Here is a 15,478-nt window from a genome sequence, read left to right on the forward strand (position 1 = left end):
ACATGCCTTTAGTCCCAGCACTTCAGATGCAGAAGCAGGCAGATCTCTGTGAGTTCCAGGCCAGCCTAGTCTACAGAACGAGTTCCAGGACAGCCAAGGGTACACAGAGAAACCCTGTCTTGAAAAACCAAGCAAGCTACCAAACCGGAAAAAAAAAAAACCAAAAAACAAAAAACAACCAACCAAACAAACAAAAACAAAAACAAAATCCTTGGGCTGGAGAGATGGCTCACTGGTTGGGAGCACTGGCTGTTCTTCCAGAGGACCCAGGTTCAGTTGCCTACATCTACACGTCAGCTCACAACTCCAGTTCCAGGGGATCTGACACCCTCATACAAATGCATATAAAATAAAATTAAGCCAGGTGTGGTGGTGCAGAGGCAGGGGCAGGTGGATTGCTGTGAGTTCGAGGCCAGCCTAATCTACAAAGTAAGTCCAGGACAGCCAAGGCTACAGAGAGACCCTGTCTCTAAAAACCAAAAATAAATAAATAAATAAAATTAAATTCATTATAAAAGAAATCCCTCACTATGGATGTATATTATTTATTGAGTCCCATGACAGCGCCGTGTATTAATGTACTTCAGCCTGAGACACAATGTGTCACAGATAGTTTCTGAGTCAGTGAGAATTCTCATTGGGAGAGGCTGCTTGGTGGGTGATTAATGAAATAAAACAAACAGAATGAGCTAATTGGTGAAGAAGCTATAATATAAATGCAGGTTTACTGGAAGTGGGGGAGGGTTGGTGGGGGGAGGGGAGGTAAGGGGGAAGCTCGTCCTGGAGTAGGGGTAAGGGAAGGAGAGAAGGTAGGGAAATAGGGAATAAAGGGGCCCTGGAATCAAACTGTCTGGCTTATATAGTCAATCTCTGGGAGAGGGGAAACCCTGGCCCCAGGTAGGGGCCAGGCCCTGCCAGCCACACCCTCCATCAGGACCTAACATCCCAGCCTTTTGTTGATAATATATGGACAAGGGGAGCAGAAATCTGGGGGTTTTTTTGTTTGTTTGTTTGTTTTTGTTTTTGTTTTTGTTTTTTTTTGACTACTTCAGGTTGACAGTAGGGCAGTGACACGGGATCAAAAGGATGAAGTATTGGCTAAGTCCAGGAAGAACAGGCTATTGTACTTGCTGTTCGGGCTCTGTGAGACCGTCTGCGGCTAAGAAGCTGCAGGTCTAGTGGATGTAGTCTGTGAGGTTTAGGCTGGAGCACCTGTATTCTGAATGCAGCCCCTGGCGGTATGCTGGAACATATATACGTTAGGTACGGAAGATAAAGTTAAGGAGTTTACATTTTGAAAGTTTTAGATCCATGGTCTTGGTAGTTGGGGGAGGGGAATCCCACCCTCTGTAGCTAGTGGCCCACTCCTTTAATCCCAGCACTCAGGAACACAGAGGCAGGTGGATCTCTGTTAATTCCAGGTCAGCTTGGTCTACAGAGCAAATTCTAGGACAGCCAAGGCTAACAGAGAAACTCTGTCGTGGAAAACAAAACAACAACAACAACAACAACAACACCCCTCTACTGTTTTGCCTATAAAGCTCAGATTTACCAAAGCCTTTTCTCAATTGAGGGTCCTTGCTCTCAGATGACTGTAGCTTATGCCAAGTTGACATAAAATTAGGCAGCACATGCCACCAAGGCCAATAGAAGATTTAAACCTATTTATGTACTTACAAAGATTCTCAAGATGGTTTTCATTTCAAATTCAAATCTGATACTTAAGTGGTGAGTTTAGACAGACATAGGTGCCAGGAAGCAACTCTAGTTGTTTTGCTGTTTCTTAATATTTGTTTATTTTAGTTAAAATAGAATTACATCATTTCCCCCTGCTGTGTTCTCTCCCTCCAGTCCCTACACTGTTTCCCCTCGTACTCTCTTTAAATTATATGGCCTCTTTTTCCTTGGTTATTATTGTATGTATGTACATAAAATGTATAAATATATAAATGCTACCTGCTGAGTCTGTTTAATGTTGCTTATATGTACATGATTTCAAGGCTGACCACTTGGTATCATTCAACCAATTAGAGCTCTCATTCCTGGGGCAGACAAATTCTCCGTGTTTTAGCACTCATTTGTAACCTGCTGTTCTTTGTTTCAGGGTGGGGCCCTGCGAAAAGTTCCCCTTTCACGGCTCTCTTGTCTAGGCAGCCATATTGTCACTGTCATGTATAGGGTCCCAACAGACTTGCAGATCCTCTGGATCTTACAAGCAACTATCTTTCCACATCTTCCTCAGTAGTTCCTGAGCCGCAGGTGCAGGAGCTGTGTTGTGACTGGGCCCTTTGATCGTTGGTCTGTGCTTTGCCCAGTTGTAGTTTTCTGAGATGGTCTCTGTGCTGCAAAGGGAAGTTGTTTTTCTCTGTAGCAAGAACGTATTTATCTTTATCTGACAAAAATACAGTTTTAGAAAAAATGCTTTAATAAGAACAGTTTGGGCAGATCCTCCCAATGTACAAACGCCTTCTTTCCCCAAATTCAGACTGCCCCCTTTAGGCCTTGCTTCTCAAAGCTGAACTCAGAGTGTCATAGATTTCATTATTTTGAAAATAATAAAATAAAGTAAAAAGAAAAAAAATCCTGCTTGGCAGGAATATGTTATTTATATATTTATTTATTCAAGTTAAAATTTTTAGGTTAGCACATAAAGTAATAGGCTTCTTCTTTTTTTTTGGTTTTTTGAGACAGGGTTTTTCTGTGTATCCCTGGCTGTCCTGGATTTGCTTTGTAGACCAGGCTGGCCTCGAACTCACAGTGATCCGCCTGCCTCTGCCTCCCGAGTGCTAGGATTAAAGGCGTGCTTCTTTATGGCACTCCACACCCGTTTGGCTTTCTTCTGCTTTGTTCTCAGGTGCTCCCCTCCCCCACTGCTCTCCCTGCCGGTTCTGGCCGGCTCCCCCTGCCCTCAGACAGTGTCTTTCCTTCTTTATTCTTATCACTTGGATTCCATTACCCTCTCTTTACTCCCTTGAGAAGTTATCTTAAAAGCATCATTTCCCACTCTTTGAATCTGGACCTTTGTAACTTCATAATCGGAATTTTTTAGTGTCATGGCTCTCAGACAGGTAGCCAGGCAGATAAGATTAGATCTCTCCGTCAGGGAGCCACCTGGGTCAGAGTCTGAAGTCTGAAGTGATTGTTTTTGTGCCTGAGTATTTCTTTTTTTTTCCTTATTCTTTTCTTCTTCTTCCCTCCCTTCATCTCTCCTTCTCTTCCTCCACCTCTGGCTTTTGGTTTTTGTTTTTGTTTCTTTGCTAGACAGGGTTTCTCTGTGTTGCCTTGGCTGTCCTGGAACTCATTATCTAGACCAGGCTGGCCTCGAACTCATAGAGCTCACCTCTGCCTCCCAAGTGCTGGGATCACAGGCATGTGCCACCACCACTGCTGCCCGGCTTGCCCTTGGTGTTTCTAAACCAGGAGTTTTGAGTTCGAACTTAAAGAGGTAAGAAATAAGACTAGTTTGTTTTTTATTTTTGTTTTGTTTTGTTTTTAAACATCTTTATCTTTATCTTTCAATGAGGTTATTCATTCTTCTCATTGCTACGTTTAATACGAGAGTGCTTAGGCTAAATGCTGCTTGGGCTGAGCTGGGTGTGGTGGCCACTGCTTGTAGTCCTAGCACTTTTAGGCCCAGCTAGGAGAAGCATAGGATTACGGCTAGCCCAGACTTCATAGTGCTTTTTTTGCTTTAAAAAGCAAAAATCAAAATAAGTAAATAATGTTGCTCCAATATAATAATAGGCTTTTGAAGCATGACTGTAAAATCATTCATAACTAGATATTATGTTCCTGATAAATTTAACGATAGCACTTAGCTTGACGTTTTGGTTATAATACTAATACTAATATTACTAATAATAATCTGTATAGCAAGTACTAGCAATGTATTGCAAACTAAACCTGCATTTCTCAGCCTAAACTATACTTGTTCTGTCACTGAGAACCTAAGTGCAGCTTGGCTGGTCACTTGGAGCTCCCGGTCTTTTAATCAAGTTTTCACCTCAGGCCTGATTGGGGCTGACAAGAGTTCTGAGATCACTGGAGCTATTGGGAAGTTTCAGATCAACTTCCCAGATCTCTCATGCAGGCCTCCCACAGTGCTGCTCCAGGCCACAGCAGCTGCCTTCCCTCTTGGCCAAGAGAAAGCATGGGACAGGGCCCAAAACAGAAGGGCCAGTCTTCTGTAATCTAAGTTTGGAGATGACATCATCTCTGCTATATTCTATTCATAGGAAGTGGTTCTTTTGATCTAGCACATGCGCAAGGGAGGTGAGCATAGGAGGCCAGGGACAACAGGAGGGAGACTCTGAGCTGTGTGTGCTGGAACATTCATTCATGCTCATAGGCACACACACACACACACACACACACACACACACACACACACACATGCACACACTCAACACACAAACACAGTTAGGGGAACTATGTTCCCCAAACTCAAGTGTTCAAGGTTGTAACACACTTTCTACTCAAGTATCTCAGAATGTAGCCGTCATTGTATTTGGTGAGCACATTTACCAGCGTGGTTAGGGTGAGGAAATTTGGACAGCAACAGCAGTTGGGGAGGGTGGGAGGGAGAAGAGGCACAAGGATGCTGCTGCACAAGAAAAGACAGATGAGGAAGGTGGCCATCTGTAAACACATCTCAGTCCTGCCCCCTCCAGTCCACGTGTTTTGCTATGGCATCATTAGTAAGTTGACATGCACATGCATTGTGTAATATTTTAAAGACAGCATCTTTCCTTTTTTTTTTTTTTTTTTTACTAATTTCTTTTATTTAGCACGTGTAGCATGCATCATGACATTTTTTGTGCACATTCCTCTTATCCTTTGTTCTTATAGACCACTCCCCCGAGAAAGTTTATTTTATTTTATTTTATTTTTTTATAATATTTAGTTTTTCAAGTAACCAGAATGTACTTCTCTTTTTCTTGTCTTGAAATTGCAGGCACAGTGTTCCTTCAGCTGGGACTGGGGGCCTGCCTTTCCCTCTCAAGGAATCTGGAAAGATGTTAGAATTGAAGCCTATAACATTAGTCATCTGAATTACTTCACATTTTTGCCAGTTTATGGTAAGTTAAGAAGTGTGATTTCTTGGTAGGGGAGGAGGTCCCCTTCTGTCAGAGGTCTAGGGGAGGAGAATAGGGCAAAAAAGGGAGGGAGGGTAAATGGGAAGATACAAGTGAGGGGATAACAATCAGGATATAATCTGAATAAATTATAATAAACATGGGTTTAAACTGCTGAAAAAAAAAGAATTGTGATTTCTTAAAAAATTTTTTTGAGTCTTCTCCTTATTATAAAAATTGTGTTTATAATTTAGGATATGGGTATATTTTCAGGGACTTCTTAAAATAATTCAGCATATCCAATTTATAAAAGCGTGAAATACATACTAATGATTTGTCATGAAAATTTACAGTATAAACTAGGCCTGTAGGTAGATAACGGCTAAAATATTTTGGGGGAGGGAAATAAGAACAGGAGAGGAAGGAAGGAGGGGGGAAGGGACGGTTGCTTGGTTTGCTTGCCCTCACTCTGTGGCTCAGGCTGCCTCACACTTGAGACACCCTCCAGCCTTAGGCACCCTCGCCCTCTCCTCACTCCCCTGGGATTGCAGCCCTCTCAGCCCGGCTTTCCTGCGGTCAGTTTCCTTGCTGTCACACTTATTTTCTTCTTAATGTTATGTTTATGATATGTGTTTACTTGTTTCTAAGCATATCTTATGTAAGTATGTATATCGTGTATGAATATGTCATGGAGGCCAGAGGGGACCTCCAGGTCTCTCAATGTAGCTGATGCTATGCTGGCAGCCAGCAAGTCGTAGCCACCTGCCTGTCTCCACCTGGCCCCTAGCACTGCAGTTACAAGCCTGTGTATGCTCACATCCAGCTTTTTCCCATAGATACGAGGTCCTGGACTCTGGTCCTTGTGTTTACACAGCAAGCGCTCTGACCCACAGAGCCATCTCTCCAGCTTGCTTTTGGACTTACTGAGCTGAACGGGGCTGATGGTCTCTGACTAGTGTTTAAGACATGGCCACCAACTCAGAGGCTCTCCGCTTGTGTCCTGTCCACACCTAGGTGTTTGCCTCAGCCTCAGCAGCCTCCTTCGTTCAGGATGACCTGGCCATGAGGAGAGGAATTGGCTGCCCTCTCAGCTAGATGGTGCCCTACTCTTTATTATGCCTTCATTTAGGAAATGCAATGTAAAAACATGGCAAAAATTGGTCAGACTTGCTGAGTATCTAGTTGGCTTGCAATCATTGACATTATCTGTCTATTTCTCTGGCTTCTCTTTTCTGTTAGTTAAATTTCCCCCTTAAAATGGCAGTGTCCTCTCTTAAAATAAATTCATTTATATTAGAGTGCACGACTAGTCTCCTGTGTTGCCATCTGACTGGTCACTCAGGTATGTTGCCGTCTCATTGGCTTGTCCTTATTTTGAGTGGCTTGGGCCCTTGGTGGTTTTTGTTTTGTTTTGTTTTGTTTTTTTTCCAGTTCAGTTTTGAGAGTTTCCTCTAAATAGGCAAGGAGCTCCACTGGTTGGTGAAGGAGGGCACAGGGCTGTGTCAGTCAGCCATGAGGCTGCCTGTCTGGTCAGTTTAGCTGGCAGCTTCCTGAAAAGCAGCTGCTTGAATCTGCCCTAATGTGAGTCTGGGAAAATGCATTGCGTCTGAGTTTACACATTCCACTATGTGGTAACACGGAGTGGTATTGGAGTTTACACATTCCTTGACTCAGAGACGGCGGAGTGGTGTCATCACGCCTTCCTTCAATGCACAGGACCACAGTTTCCCACTAGACTCTCATTTTCTAATAATGGTTCGGGAGGGCAGGGCGCAGGAGGATGCTAGTGAGGGACCCAGCAGGAGAAAGTCAGTCAAGGCAGCTGTCCTGGAGTAGCCTTTTCCTCCAGTGACATGAAACGCCCTCCTCTTGCACAGGCACAGATTACTGATGGCAGACCACAGTGCTGGCAGACCATCCCGTGTCTACCTGCTAGTCCTTAAACTCATCTGGCCTCTCTCACTGGGGCACAGACATGGAGGCCTGAAGACAGCCCTGGGTGTCTGTCCTTGCTTTGCATTTTGTTTCAGTCTCTAGTGTGTTGTCTTGTGTGTCAGGATATCTAGCCATGAGCTGCTGAGGAGCCTCTCCTTTCCTTCTCCAGTCTCCCCGGAGGTTGCCGGCCTGTGCTATAGCGCTCAGCTTTACAAGAATTCAGGAATCTCAACCATGAGCCCTCACACTTGGGTGGCAAGCACTCTGCCTGCTGAGCCATCACAGCAGCCCCATCTGACACTCACCATGTACCCACGTTGTCATTGAATACCTAGAGATCTGCCTGCCTCTGCCTTTGCCTCGAGTGCTGGGATTAAAGGCCTATACCACCAAACTCTGTCACTCTCTTTCTTTCTCTCTTTTTCTAAGATTTTAAAACATGTGTATATGTGTGAGGAGTCAGTCTGCATGTGCATCATGTGTGTGTGGGGGGGGCATCTTGAAAGCAGTCTCCTGGGATTGGCATTATAGGACTTTGGAGTGACCTGATAGGTGTGCTAGGACTGGAAGCCGGTCCCCTAGGATAGATGTCAGTATTTTTCACAACAGCGCCATCTCTCCAGCCCATCCACGACTCATGTAGTTAGTTTTATCGAGGTAGAGAAGAGCTTTGGCTGTAGTTTATAGACCTGTCTGGTTACTCAGGAAAGCCTTTCACTTGTTTTTGTAAGATGCCCACGTGACTGTTAGCTACCTTGCACTTCTCAGGTAGCTTGGGCACCTGAGAAGTGGAGATGCTAAGCTTAGCACCATATCACCACAGTGGAGGGTCAAACCCATTTTCCATGGAGTACAGTGTTCCTCCTTCCAAGACCCTTTTATTTTTAGATTAACATTTTAAAAAAATGATTTATATTTTGTTTTACATGTGTGAGTTTTTAGCTTGGATATGTGTATATGGACCATATGTGTTCCTGGTGCCTGGGGACTTCAGTGGAAAGTATCGGATGCCCTGGAACGGGAGATCGCCAGGCTCCTTCTGCCTCTAATGTCCCGTAGGTCTTTCCTTTCCTCTGCAAGTCAGACATCTCATTACCACCTCGTGAGAGTCCTGGGAGAACTCAGTTTCTCCTCACAGTATATGGCGGATGGAGACATTGATGCCTGAGACTTTATTATAGTAGGCACAAGCTAAAGCAAGACAGGATTAAAAAAATATTTATTTTATCGTTCTGAGTCTCTGCGTGGGTATGTGCACATGAATTCAGGTGCCCAAGGAGGCCAGGACCCGTGGACCTGGAGTTACAGTTAATTGTGAACTGCTGGACATGGGCCTGGGATATAACCCTAGTCCCCTGGAAGAGCAGCAGGCACTTTTAACTGCTGATCCATCTCTTCAGCCCCGCAGGGTATGGTTTGAAGGTGCGTCCTCCAGGAACACATTGCCAGACTTAACGAACTCACTCCCACCTCCACCCTCTGTTTATGTTTTGTATGTTTTTTGAGACTGGGTGTCACATAGCTCAGGCTGCCCTTTCACTTACTAGATAGCAGAAGAGGTCCTGCCTCTACTCCCCAAATGCTAGGATTACAGGTGTGCCCTGTCACACCTAGCTCTCCATTTCTTTTCTTACACTTTTTTTTTTAACTTAGTCAGCTGAATAAAGCTTTTTCTTTCTTTTAAAAAAATTACATTTTATTTGTTCATTTAATGTGTGTGTGTGTTTGTGTGTGTGTGTGTGTGTGTGTGTGTGTGCGCGCGCGCGCGCACGCACGCACGCACGCACATGCATGTGCTTGCATGCTTGCGTGGGTCAGAGGAATGGGTTATGGGAATCAATTCTTTCCTTCTACCATGTGGGGCCTGAGGGTAGAACTCAGATGGTGAGCCTGGGTGGCAAACTGCCATCCAGTTTACCTGCTGAGCCAACTCTCTTAGCCCTCTTTTCTTTTTTGTCAGCCACATACTGATAAATCTATTATAATATAAAAGCTGGAATTTTTTCTTTGTTTTGTTTGTTTTCTTTCTCTTCTCCCCACCCCCACCCCCTTCCCTCTTTCTCTCCCCTGCCCCCCTCTCTTGCACCACTATACCTAGCCAATGGAGAATTTCTTTACCCTATTTCTTGAGAAGCGCAGGAATTCACACATACTAGGCCAGCACTCCTCCAGGTAGTCACACCCTCACCCTTCCTTTAGAGGACTTTTTCAGTCAAACGTGCAGCACGTGCACCAGAGAAGCCTTAATCACTCCTTGATCCTTTGAACAGGGGTGTATCTGGTTAGCATCACTGTGAATTCCCATCCAGGTCAGACACGTGGTTCACCCTTCCTTCCATACTTTTGCTTTTCCTTCTTTTTTCTTCCCTCCTCCCTTCAAGAACTTGCATGAACTGGCCCTGGGAAAACCCTGAAGTGAGTCATCGTTTAGAACCATAATCTTTGCCCTCCTCTGGATCAGCTTCCTGGTTGAGGTCATAAGACCAAAAGAAACTGCAACCTCTCCTGCATGGGCACAGGGCATCGGTGAGGAAGGAGGCGCCAGGCCCTGGCCTCGCAAAGAGGGCAGGCAGCCTCGCCTGTGCACCTGTTCCTTCAAGAGTTTGTTTCTTGTCTGGCCTAGACAGTCAGAATGAGGAGAGAACACCAGGCTTAGTTGGATTGGGAGGGGGTGCTATATAGGATTCTGGGGTACATCTGCCCTGTTCTTTTTTGGGGGGGGTTTGAGACAGGGTTTCTCCATGTAGCCTTGGCTTTATTGGACTCACATTGTAGACCAGGCTGGCCTTGAACTCACAGGGATCCACCTGCCTCTGCCTCCGAGTGCTGGGATTAAAGGCGTGCGCCACCATGGCCCTGGCTTGCCCTGTTCTTTTGTTCTTGCCTCCCAGCTCTACTTTCAAAGGTATCTTGCATATGAGAGAGCTGAGGATTGTAGGTTGATGTAGGAACTGGTGACTTCTAGACTCCTGAAAAGATGCCCCAGGAAGCTGTGTTCTAGGCACAGGCCCCACCCCACAAGACGGAGGACAGCACTAGACTAGGCTAAGCTGCTCTCATTTTATTTTTAGCGACTCCTGAGTCATGCAGGGATGGTGATGATGGTGTTTTGTTCTTCCGTGTTGTAGATAACACTTCCCAGGAGTGGGCTATTGAAATAGAGGCTTCTTTTGATGTCGTCAGCTCAAAGCCAGTTGGTGGTCAGGTGACCGTAGCCATCCCTAAACTGCAAACACAGCAAACGTTCAACATTGAGCTTCATCACGGGCAAAGCATTGTTAAACTCCATGTGAAAGTTAACAAGGTGAGTGATGTCACTTCCTGGAGAGTGCTGGATGAATGCACTTGCCCGTCAAGGAAGACACGGCAGAGTGGGAGTGGCTACCTACTTCCTCCTTGTGGGTTTTTTTTTCTTTTCTTTTCTTTTTGAAATAATTTATTTGCATTGGTGTTTTGCCTGCATGTATGTCTGAGAGAGGGTGTCGGATCCTTTGGAACTGGAGTTACAGATGGGTGTGAGCTGCCATGTAGGTGTCGGGAACTGAACTCAGGACCTCTAGAAGAGCAGCCAGTACTCTTAACCACTGAGCCATCTCTCCAGCCCACTCCTTGTATTTCTTAGAGACCAATTTCTCATTTTTTTCCCATTTTCAGGGGTTTTATTTATTTAGGTTTTGTTTTGGTTTTGTTTCTTTGTTTTTATTTTTGTTTTTGAGATAAGACTGCACACTGAGGCACAAAGTAGAATTTACTATGCAGCTCGGGGTGGCTTCCTTTTGTTTGTTTGTTTGTTTGACATAGGGTCTTGTTTGTTTGCTTTGTTTTGTTTTTCGAGACAGGGTTTGTCTGTGTAGCCTTGGCTGTCCTGGACTCACTTTGTAGGCCAGGCTGGCCTCAAACCCACAAAGATTAGCATGCCTCTGTCTCCCAAGTGCTGGGATTACAGCTTTGACATAGGGTCTTACACTGTACTCCAGGCTGGCCTAAAACCCAATATGTAGCTCCGTGGTCCTCTTGCTTCCGGCTCTCGTAAGGTTTACAGGTGTGTATCACCACACATGGCACTTACGCTTTGCCTTTAACTTCTGGTGTATTTTGTGTATTACTAATGAACGGTTTTTCTTCTTACACATAAGATTAATATAATGGAAAATATGTGACTCGTCTGCCAATTTTTTAAGAAGTCGGCTATATCTTTATAACTTTTTTCCTGTGTCGCTGGCAGCGTCCTTGCCCTCCGGGCGGTGGATCTTCTCCATTCCTTTCCTTTGCTCTGAATATTGGTATTTTTTTCCTTCTGTAAAACTCTACACCTGGACTCAAGGTCTTTTCATGGCAAGATGGGGTAGGTTTTAGCGCCCACTGTTTCTATTAACCCGTTTGGTGACTGTGAACTGGCAAGGACAGAGAAGAGTAACAGCAATGTGGAAGAAGGCAAGACTCCACGAGAGCTCCAGTCCTGGCTTTAGAGGAAGAGCCAACGTCCACATCCAATTCCAAGGGTTGAGACTGTAGAGTAAGCGCAGTGTGGAGAGGGAGAGCCGGGAACAGCTGCTTTTTCATACCTGTGTGGTGCTCTGCATGCTAATCTGTGTTGAGTTTTTAAATATTCTCAGTGGTGGGGCTGGGAACAGAGCTCAGTCGGTAGAGTCCTTCCCTAGTAGGCAAGAAGTCCTGAGTTCGAGCCTCGGCACCCCATAAACCCTCCTATTCAGGAGGTGGGGACCAGGAGGACCAGAAGGTCATGGTCATCTTCTGTGATATACAGAGTTTGAAGCCAACTTGGGCAAAGAAACTATATATATATATAAAAACTGTGATTCAGTGCCTTTGGCATAAATGTAGGCATGAAGATTTATGCTACTTCAGGACACAGTTTGTACTTTACTACTGAGAAATTTATATAACGCTCGGGTGGTACTGTCTTTCTAAAAATATGCTGCATGACTTACAGTGATTTGTTTCTTAACAGGAGATTGCCGTGGAGACCTGGTGGCCTCATGGACATGGAAGCCAGACTGGGTATAATATGACAGTCCTCTTTGTGCTGGATGGAGATTTAAGTATTGAAAAATCAGTCAAGGTAAATAAAGAAAATATTTTGTGAAAAGGAGGTTACTCCTTGACAAAATAGCAATGCTGAGATTTGAAAGAAAAGAAGAAATTAACGAAATTTAGAATTCTACCATCAAGAGTGATAGTTTTCGAAGTTTCTGGGTATGTTGCTGTGGGTTTGTGTTCGTAAATGGAGCGGACTTCTATTTTGGCCATGGCCTTCTGTGTTTCACACTTTTCCCTTGTTTTCTTTCTTTCATTTGAGCCAGGAACTCAGACCACATCTCTTACTGCACGCCACAGCCTCAGCCTTCTCCTGTGTGCTCTTTCATTATATCCAAGTAATATATATATGTGTAATGTTAAAGCGTAATACTCTTGCAAGCTCACATGATCAGAAGAAACCCTGCCCAACCCTTTCTCTTCTCACTTCTAATACTCAAAACAACAACAACAAAAATAATCCCACATGCCTTTAATCCCAGCCGAGGCAGGTGGATCTCTGTGAGTTCAAGGCCAGCCTCGTCTGAAAAGTGAGTCCAGGACAGTCAAGGCTAGACAGAGAAACCCTGTCTCAAAAAAACCAACCCCCTCCCCATGCAAAAAAAAACAAAAACAAAACAAAACAAAACAAAACAAAAAAAGCAAAGCAAAGCAAAAGAAAACAGAACAAAACCCTTCTACTTACTTGGCTTTCCAAATTCACAAGCTTCTTAGCATGCTCTCTAACTTTTCCTTCCTGGTCAGGATCTAGCACTTAGAAATGCAAAGATCTGCACTTCCTTGCTTATGAGCTATATGGCTTAACACAACCCTTCAAGTGCCATTTCCTTATGTTAAAATGGGGCAGTCAGAATGAGGCAGCTTATTACAGCCTATTACAGCCACAGTATACAAACAGCGGTGACAACAGTCCTTTCCTAGAGTGTTCCTTCCTATGACACGGATCTTCCTGTCTATAGTCAATGGAGGTTTCCTCGTGGTGCCAGCCCTCACAATGGGCTCAGATGGCACCCCAAGTACAGTTTATTTGCATTTTCTTTTGTTTAAGTGTTCTATGTATTTCTGAGAGAGTGTGAATATATCTGTGCACACATGCATAGCATGTTCAAGGACAATTCTTTTTTTTTTTTCTCTTTATCCTCTTGGCAGGGGATATATGTCTCCCATCTACTGATTTTCTTTTTTAAGATGTATTTATTATTATGTATATAGTGCTCTGCCTGTATGTATACCTGTAGGCCAGAAGAGGGCTGCTGGGAATTGAACTCAGGACCTTTGGAAGAGAAGTCAGTGCTCTTAACCTCTGAGCCATCTCTCCTGCCCCACCTACTGATTTTTAAAATTTATTTACTTTTATGTGCATAGGTGTGAGGGTGTCAGATCCCCTGGAACTGGAGTTACAGATAGTTGTGAGCTGCCATGTGAGTGCTGGGAATTGAACACGGGTCCTCTGGAAGAGTATCTGAGCCATCTCTCAAGCACCCCCGCCCCATACTGGTTTATTGGGTGTTGTCTTCATAAAAAAATGTGAAAAATAATGAGTCATTCAAGCTTACTATAGAGCAAAAGGAACTATTAGTAGTGCTGTTGAGTTTGACGTGGAAGCCGAGAAAACTTGCTTCAGAGACAGGAGCTTAAAGTGCAAGCTTTATTTTCTTCATGTGCAGGGAAGCAGGATGTGTTCGGGGTCTTTTTTGTTGTTGTTGTTGTTGTTTTGTTTTTTTGTTTTTCGAGACAGGGTTTCTCTGTGTAGCCTTGGCCATCCTGGACTCACTTTGTAGACTAGGCTGGCCTCGAACTCACAGCGATCCGCCTGCCTCTGCCTCCCGAGTGCTGGGATTAAAGGCGTGCGCCACCACGCCTGGCATGTTCGGGATCTTAATGGCGCCCTCAAAGAGAGATTGAACAACATTTTTAAAGAATGGGAACAGGAGTATGGCGAGGTGTTGTATTGACCAACCATATTTTGACACAAAGGGTTGAGCAAGGAAGTAAACATGGGTGACTGGACCTTTCCAGGTCACCTAGTTTCAAGATCCTCAACTCAGCTTTTTGCAGTCACATCCTCTCGTGGACTTTGGCCTGGAATTTAGAATGATCAGGGAACAAAGGAGTGGGCAGGCTTTAGGTCAAGATGGGCAACACATTTACAACCTGTGAGCCTTAGTTTAGATAACAGACAATGGCAACTTCTTTACGTCCTTTACTGGTTAACCGACACACATGAAACACCTGAAGAAGCAAGATAGGAGGTGGGTTCTGCTGGGCGGGGGAGGGGACCTGGGAATATGAACTCGGTCTTGACCCTGCGAGCAAGATGGAACTTGCTCCTGAGATGGCTGCACCAGAAAACTGTCTCCCAACAGTACAGCATTCCTTTTCCTTTAGACTCTGCATGAAGAGCCCAGTCTTTGACCGCTGAAGGGAGTGGTGATGTGCTGTCCCCTCCCTGCATTCATGTGTGGCTGTGGCGTGTCTCCTGTCTGTGTGGCTTCTGTGGAGTTCATGATTGTCAAGCTTATTCACTCAGTTGCCTCTTGAGAGCCTATTGTGGTTTGGCTGCTGGGTGCGTGTGATAAAACTGGGGTAATGCACTGTGTTCAGTTCTTTCTGAGACCTTAACGAGGCTAATGATTTGTCTGGGAGGTGACTGCGTCAACCAACTGAATCTTTCTCTCGGGTACTTACTTGGTCACAGAGATTCGGAAGGAACTATCACACTGTATACTACACCAACCATCTTGCCAACTCGGGTTCCTTGTGCATCAGTCCATCCACTTATTTGCTCAGATGCCAATAACCATTGACGAACACGCTAGAGAAGTAGGAACTTTGTGTGTGTGTGGGGGGGCCAAGCCAAGCATAATGGCATGTGCCTGTAATCCTAGCATTTGGGAGACCGAGGCAAAGAGTCAGAGTCTGAGGCCAGCCTGGGCTGTCTATAAGACCACCATCTCTGAAGAAAACAGAAAAGCAAAACAAAATAAGGATTTGAACTGGGTTAGGGATGTGGATGTGTAAAGCAGAGAGTATAGAGAATTGTAGCTATGGTCGGGGGTGACACAAAAGGGGACAGAACTCTGAGGAATTATAATAAAGGAGGAGGTGACAAGAGAAAAGTCTGTAGAGAAATCTAAGAAGGGATGGCCAGAGGTGGAGAGTCACCCAGGTTGAGTGGAGGAGTGTGGAGCCCATGCAAAGATGCTCGTGACAGGAAGACACTGAGAAGGGTCCTGTGGCTTTGCCGTGAGGAGGCCACTGGTTGCTTTGACCCGAATGGAAACCAAACTGCAAGGTTTCTAGCAACGACTGCAGCCAAGACGGTGGCTATGGCAGCTCCTGACACTACCGTGTCTGTCTTTGCCACAGTGTAACGGTGCCCAGCTGTGGATCAGGAGCTTGTCCGCACA

General features: G+C 44.9%; 1 protein-coding gene across 1 annotated transcript in view; it reads left to right on the plus strand.

Annotated features, from left to right (window-relative positions):
- MANBA (mannosidase beta) overlaps positions 1 to 15,478 on the plus strand; it is a 90,162-nt gene that overhangs the window by 25,569 nt on the left and 49,115 nt on the right. Inside the window, exons 5-7 of the mRNA XM_084756250.1 lie at positions 4,955 to 5,078; positions 10,139 to 10,314; positions 11,983 to 12,093. Of these exons, the coding sequence (XP_084612376.1) occupies positions 4,955 to 5,078; positions 10,139 to 10,314; positions 11,983 to 12,093 (411 nt within the window). The remainder of the gene's footprint in view (positions 1 to 4,954; positions 5,079 to 10,138; positions 10,315 to 11,982; positions 12,094 to 15,478) is intronic.

This window comes from Acomys minous, assembly GCF_964271855.1.
Source record: "Acomys minous genome assembly, chromosome: 14".
NCBI lineage: Eukaryota > Metazoa > Chordata > Mammalia > Rodentia > Muridae > Acomys > Acomys minous.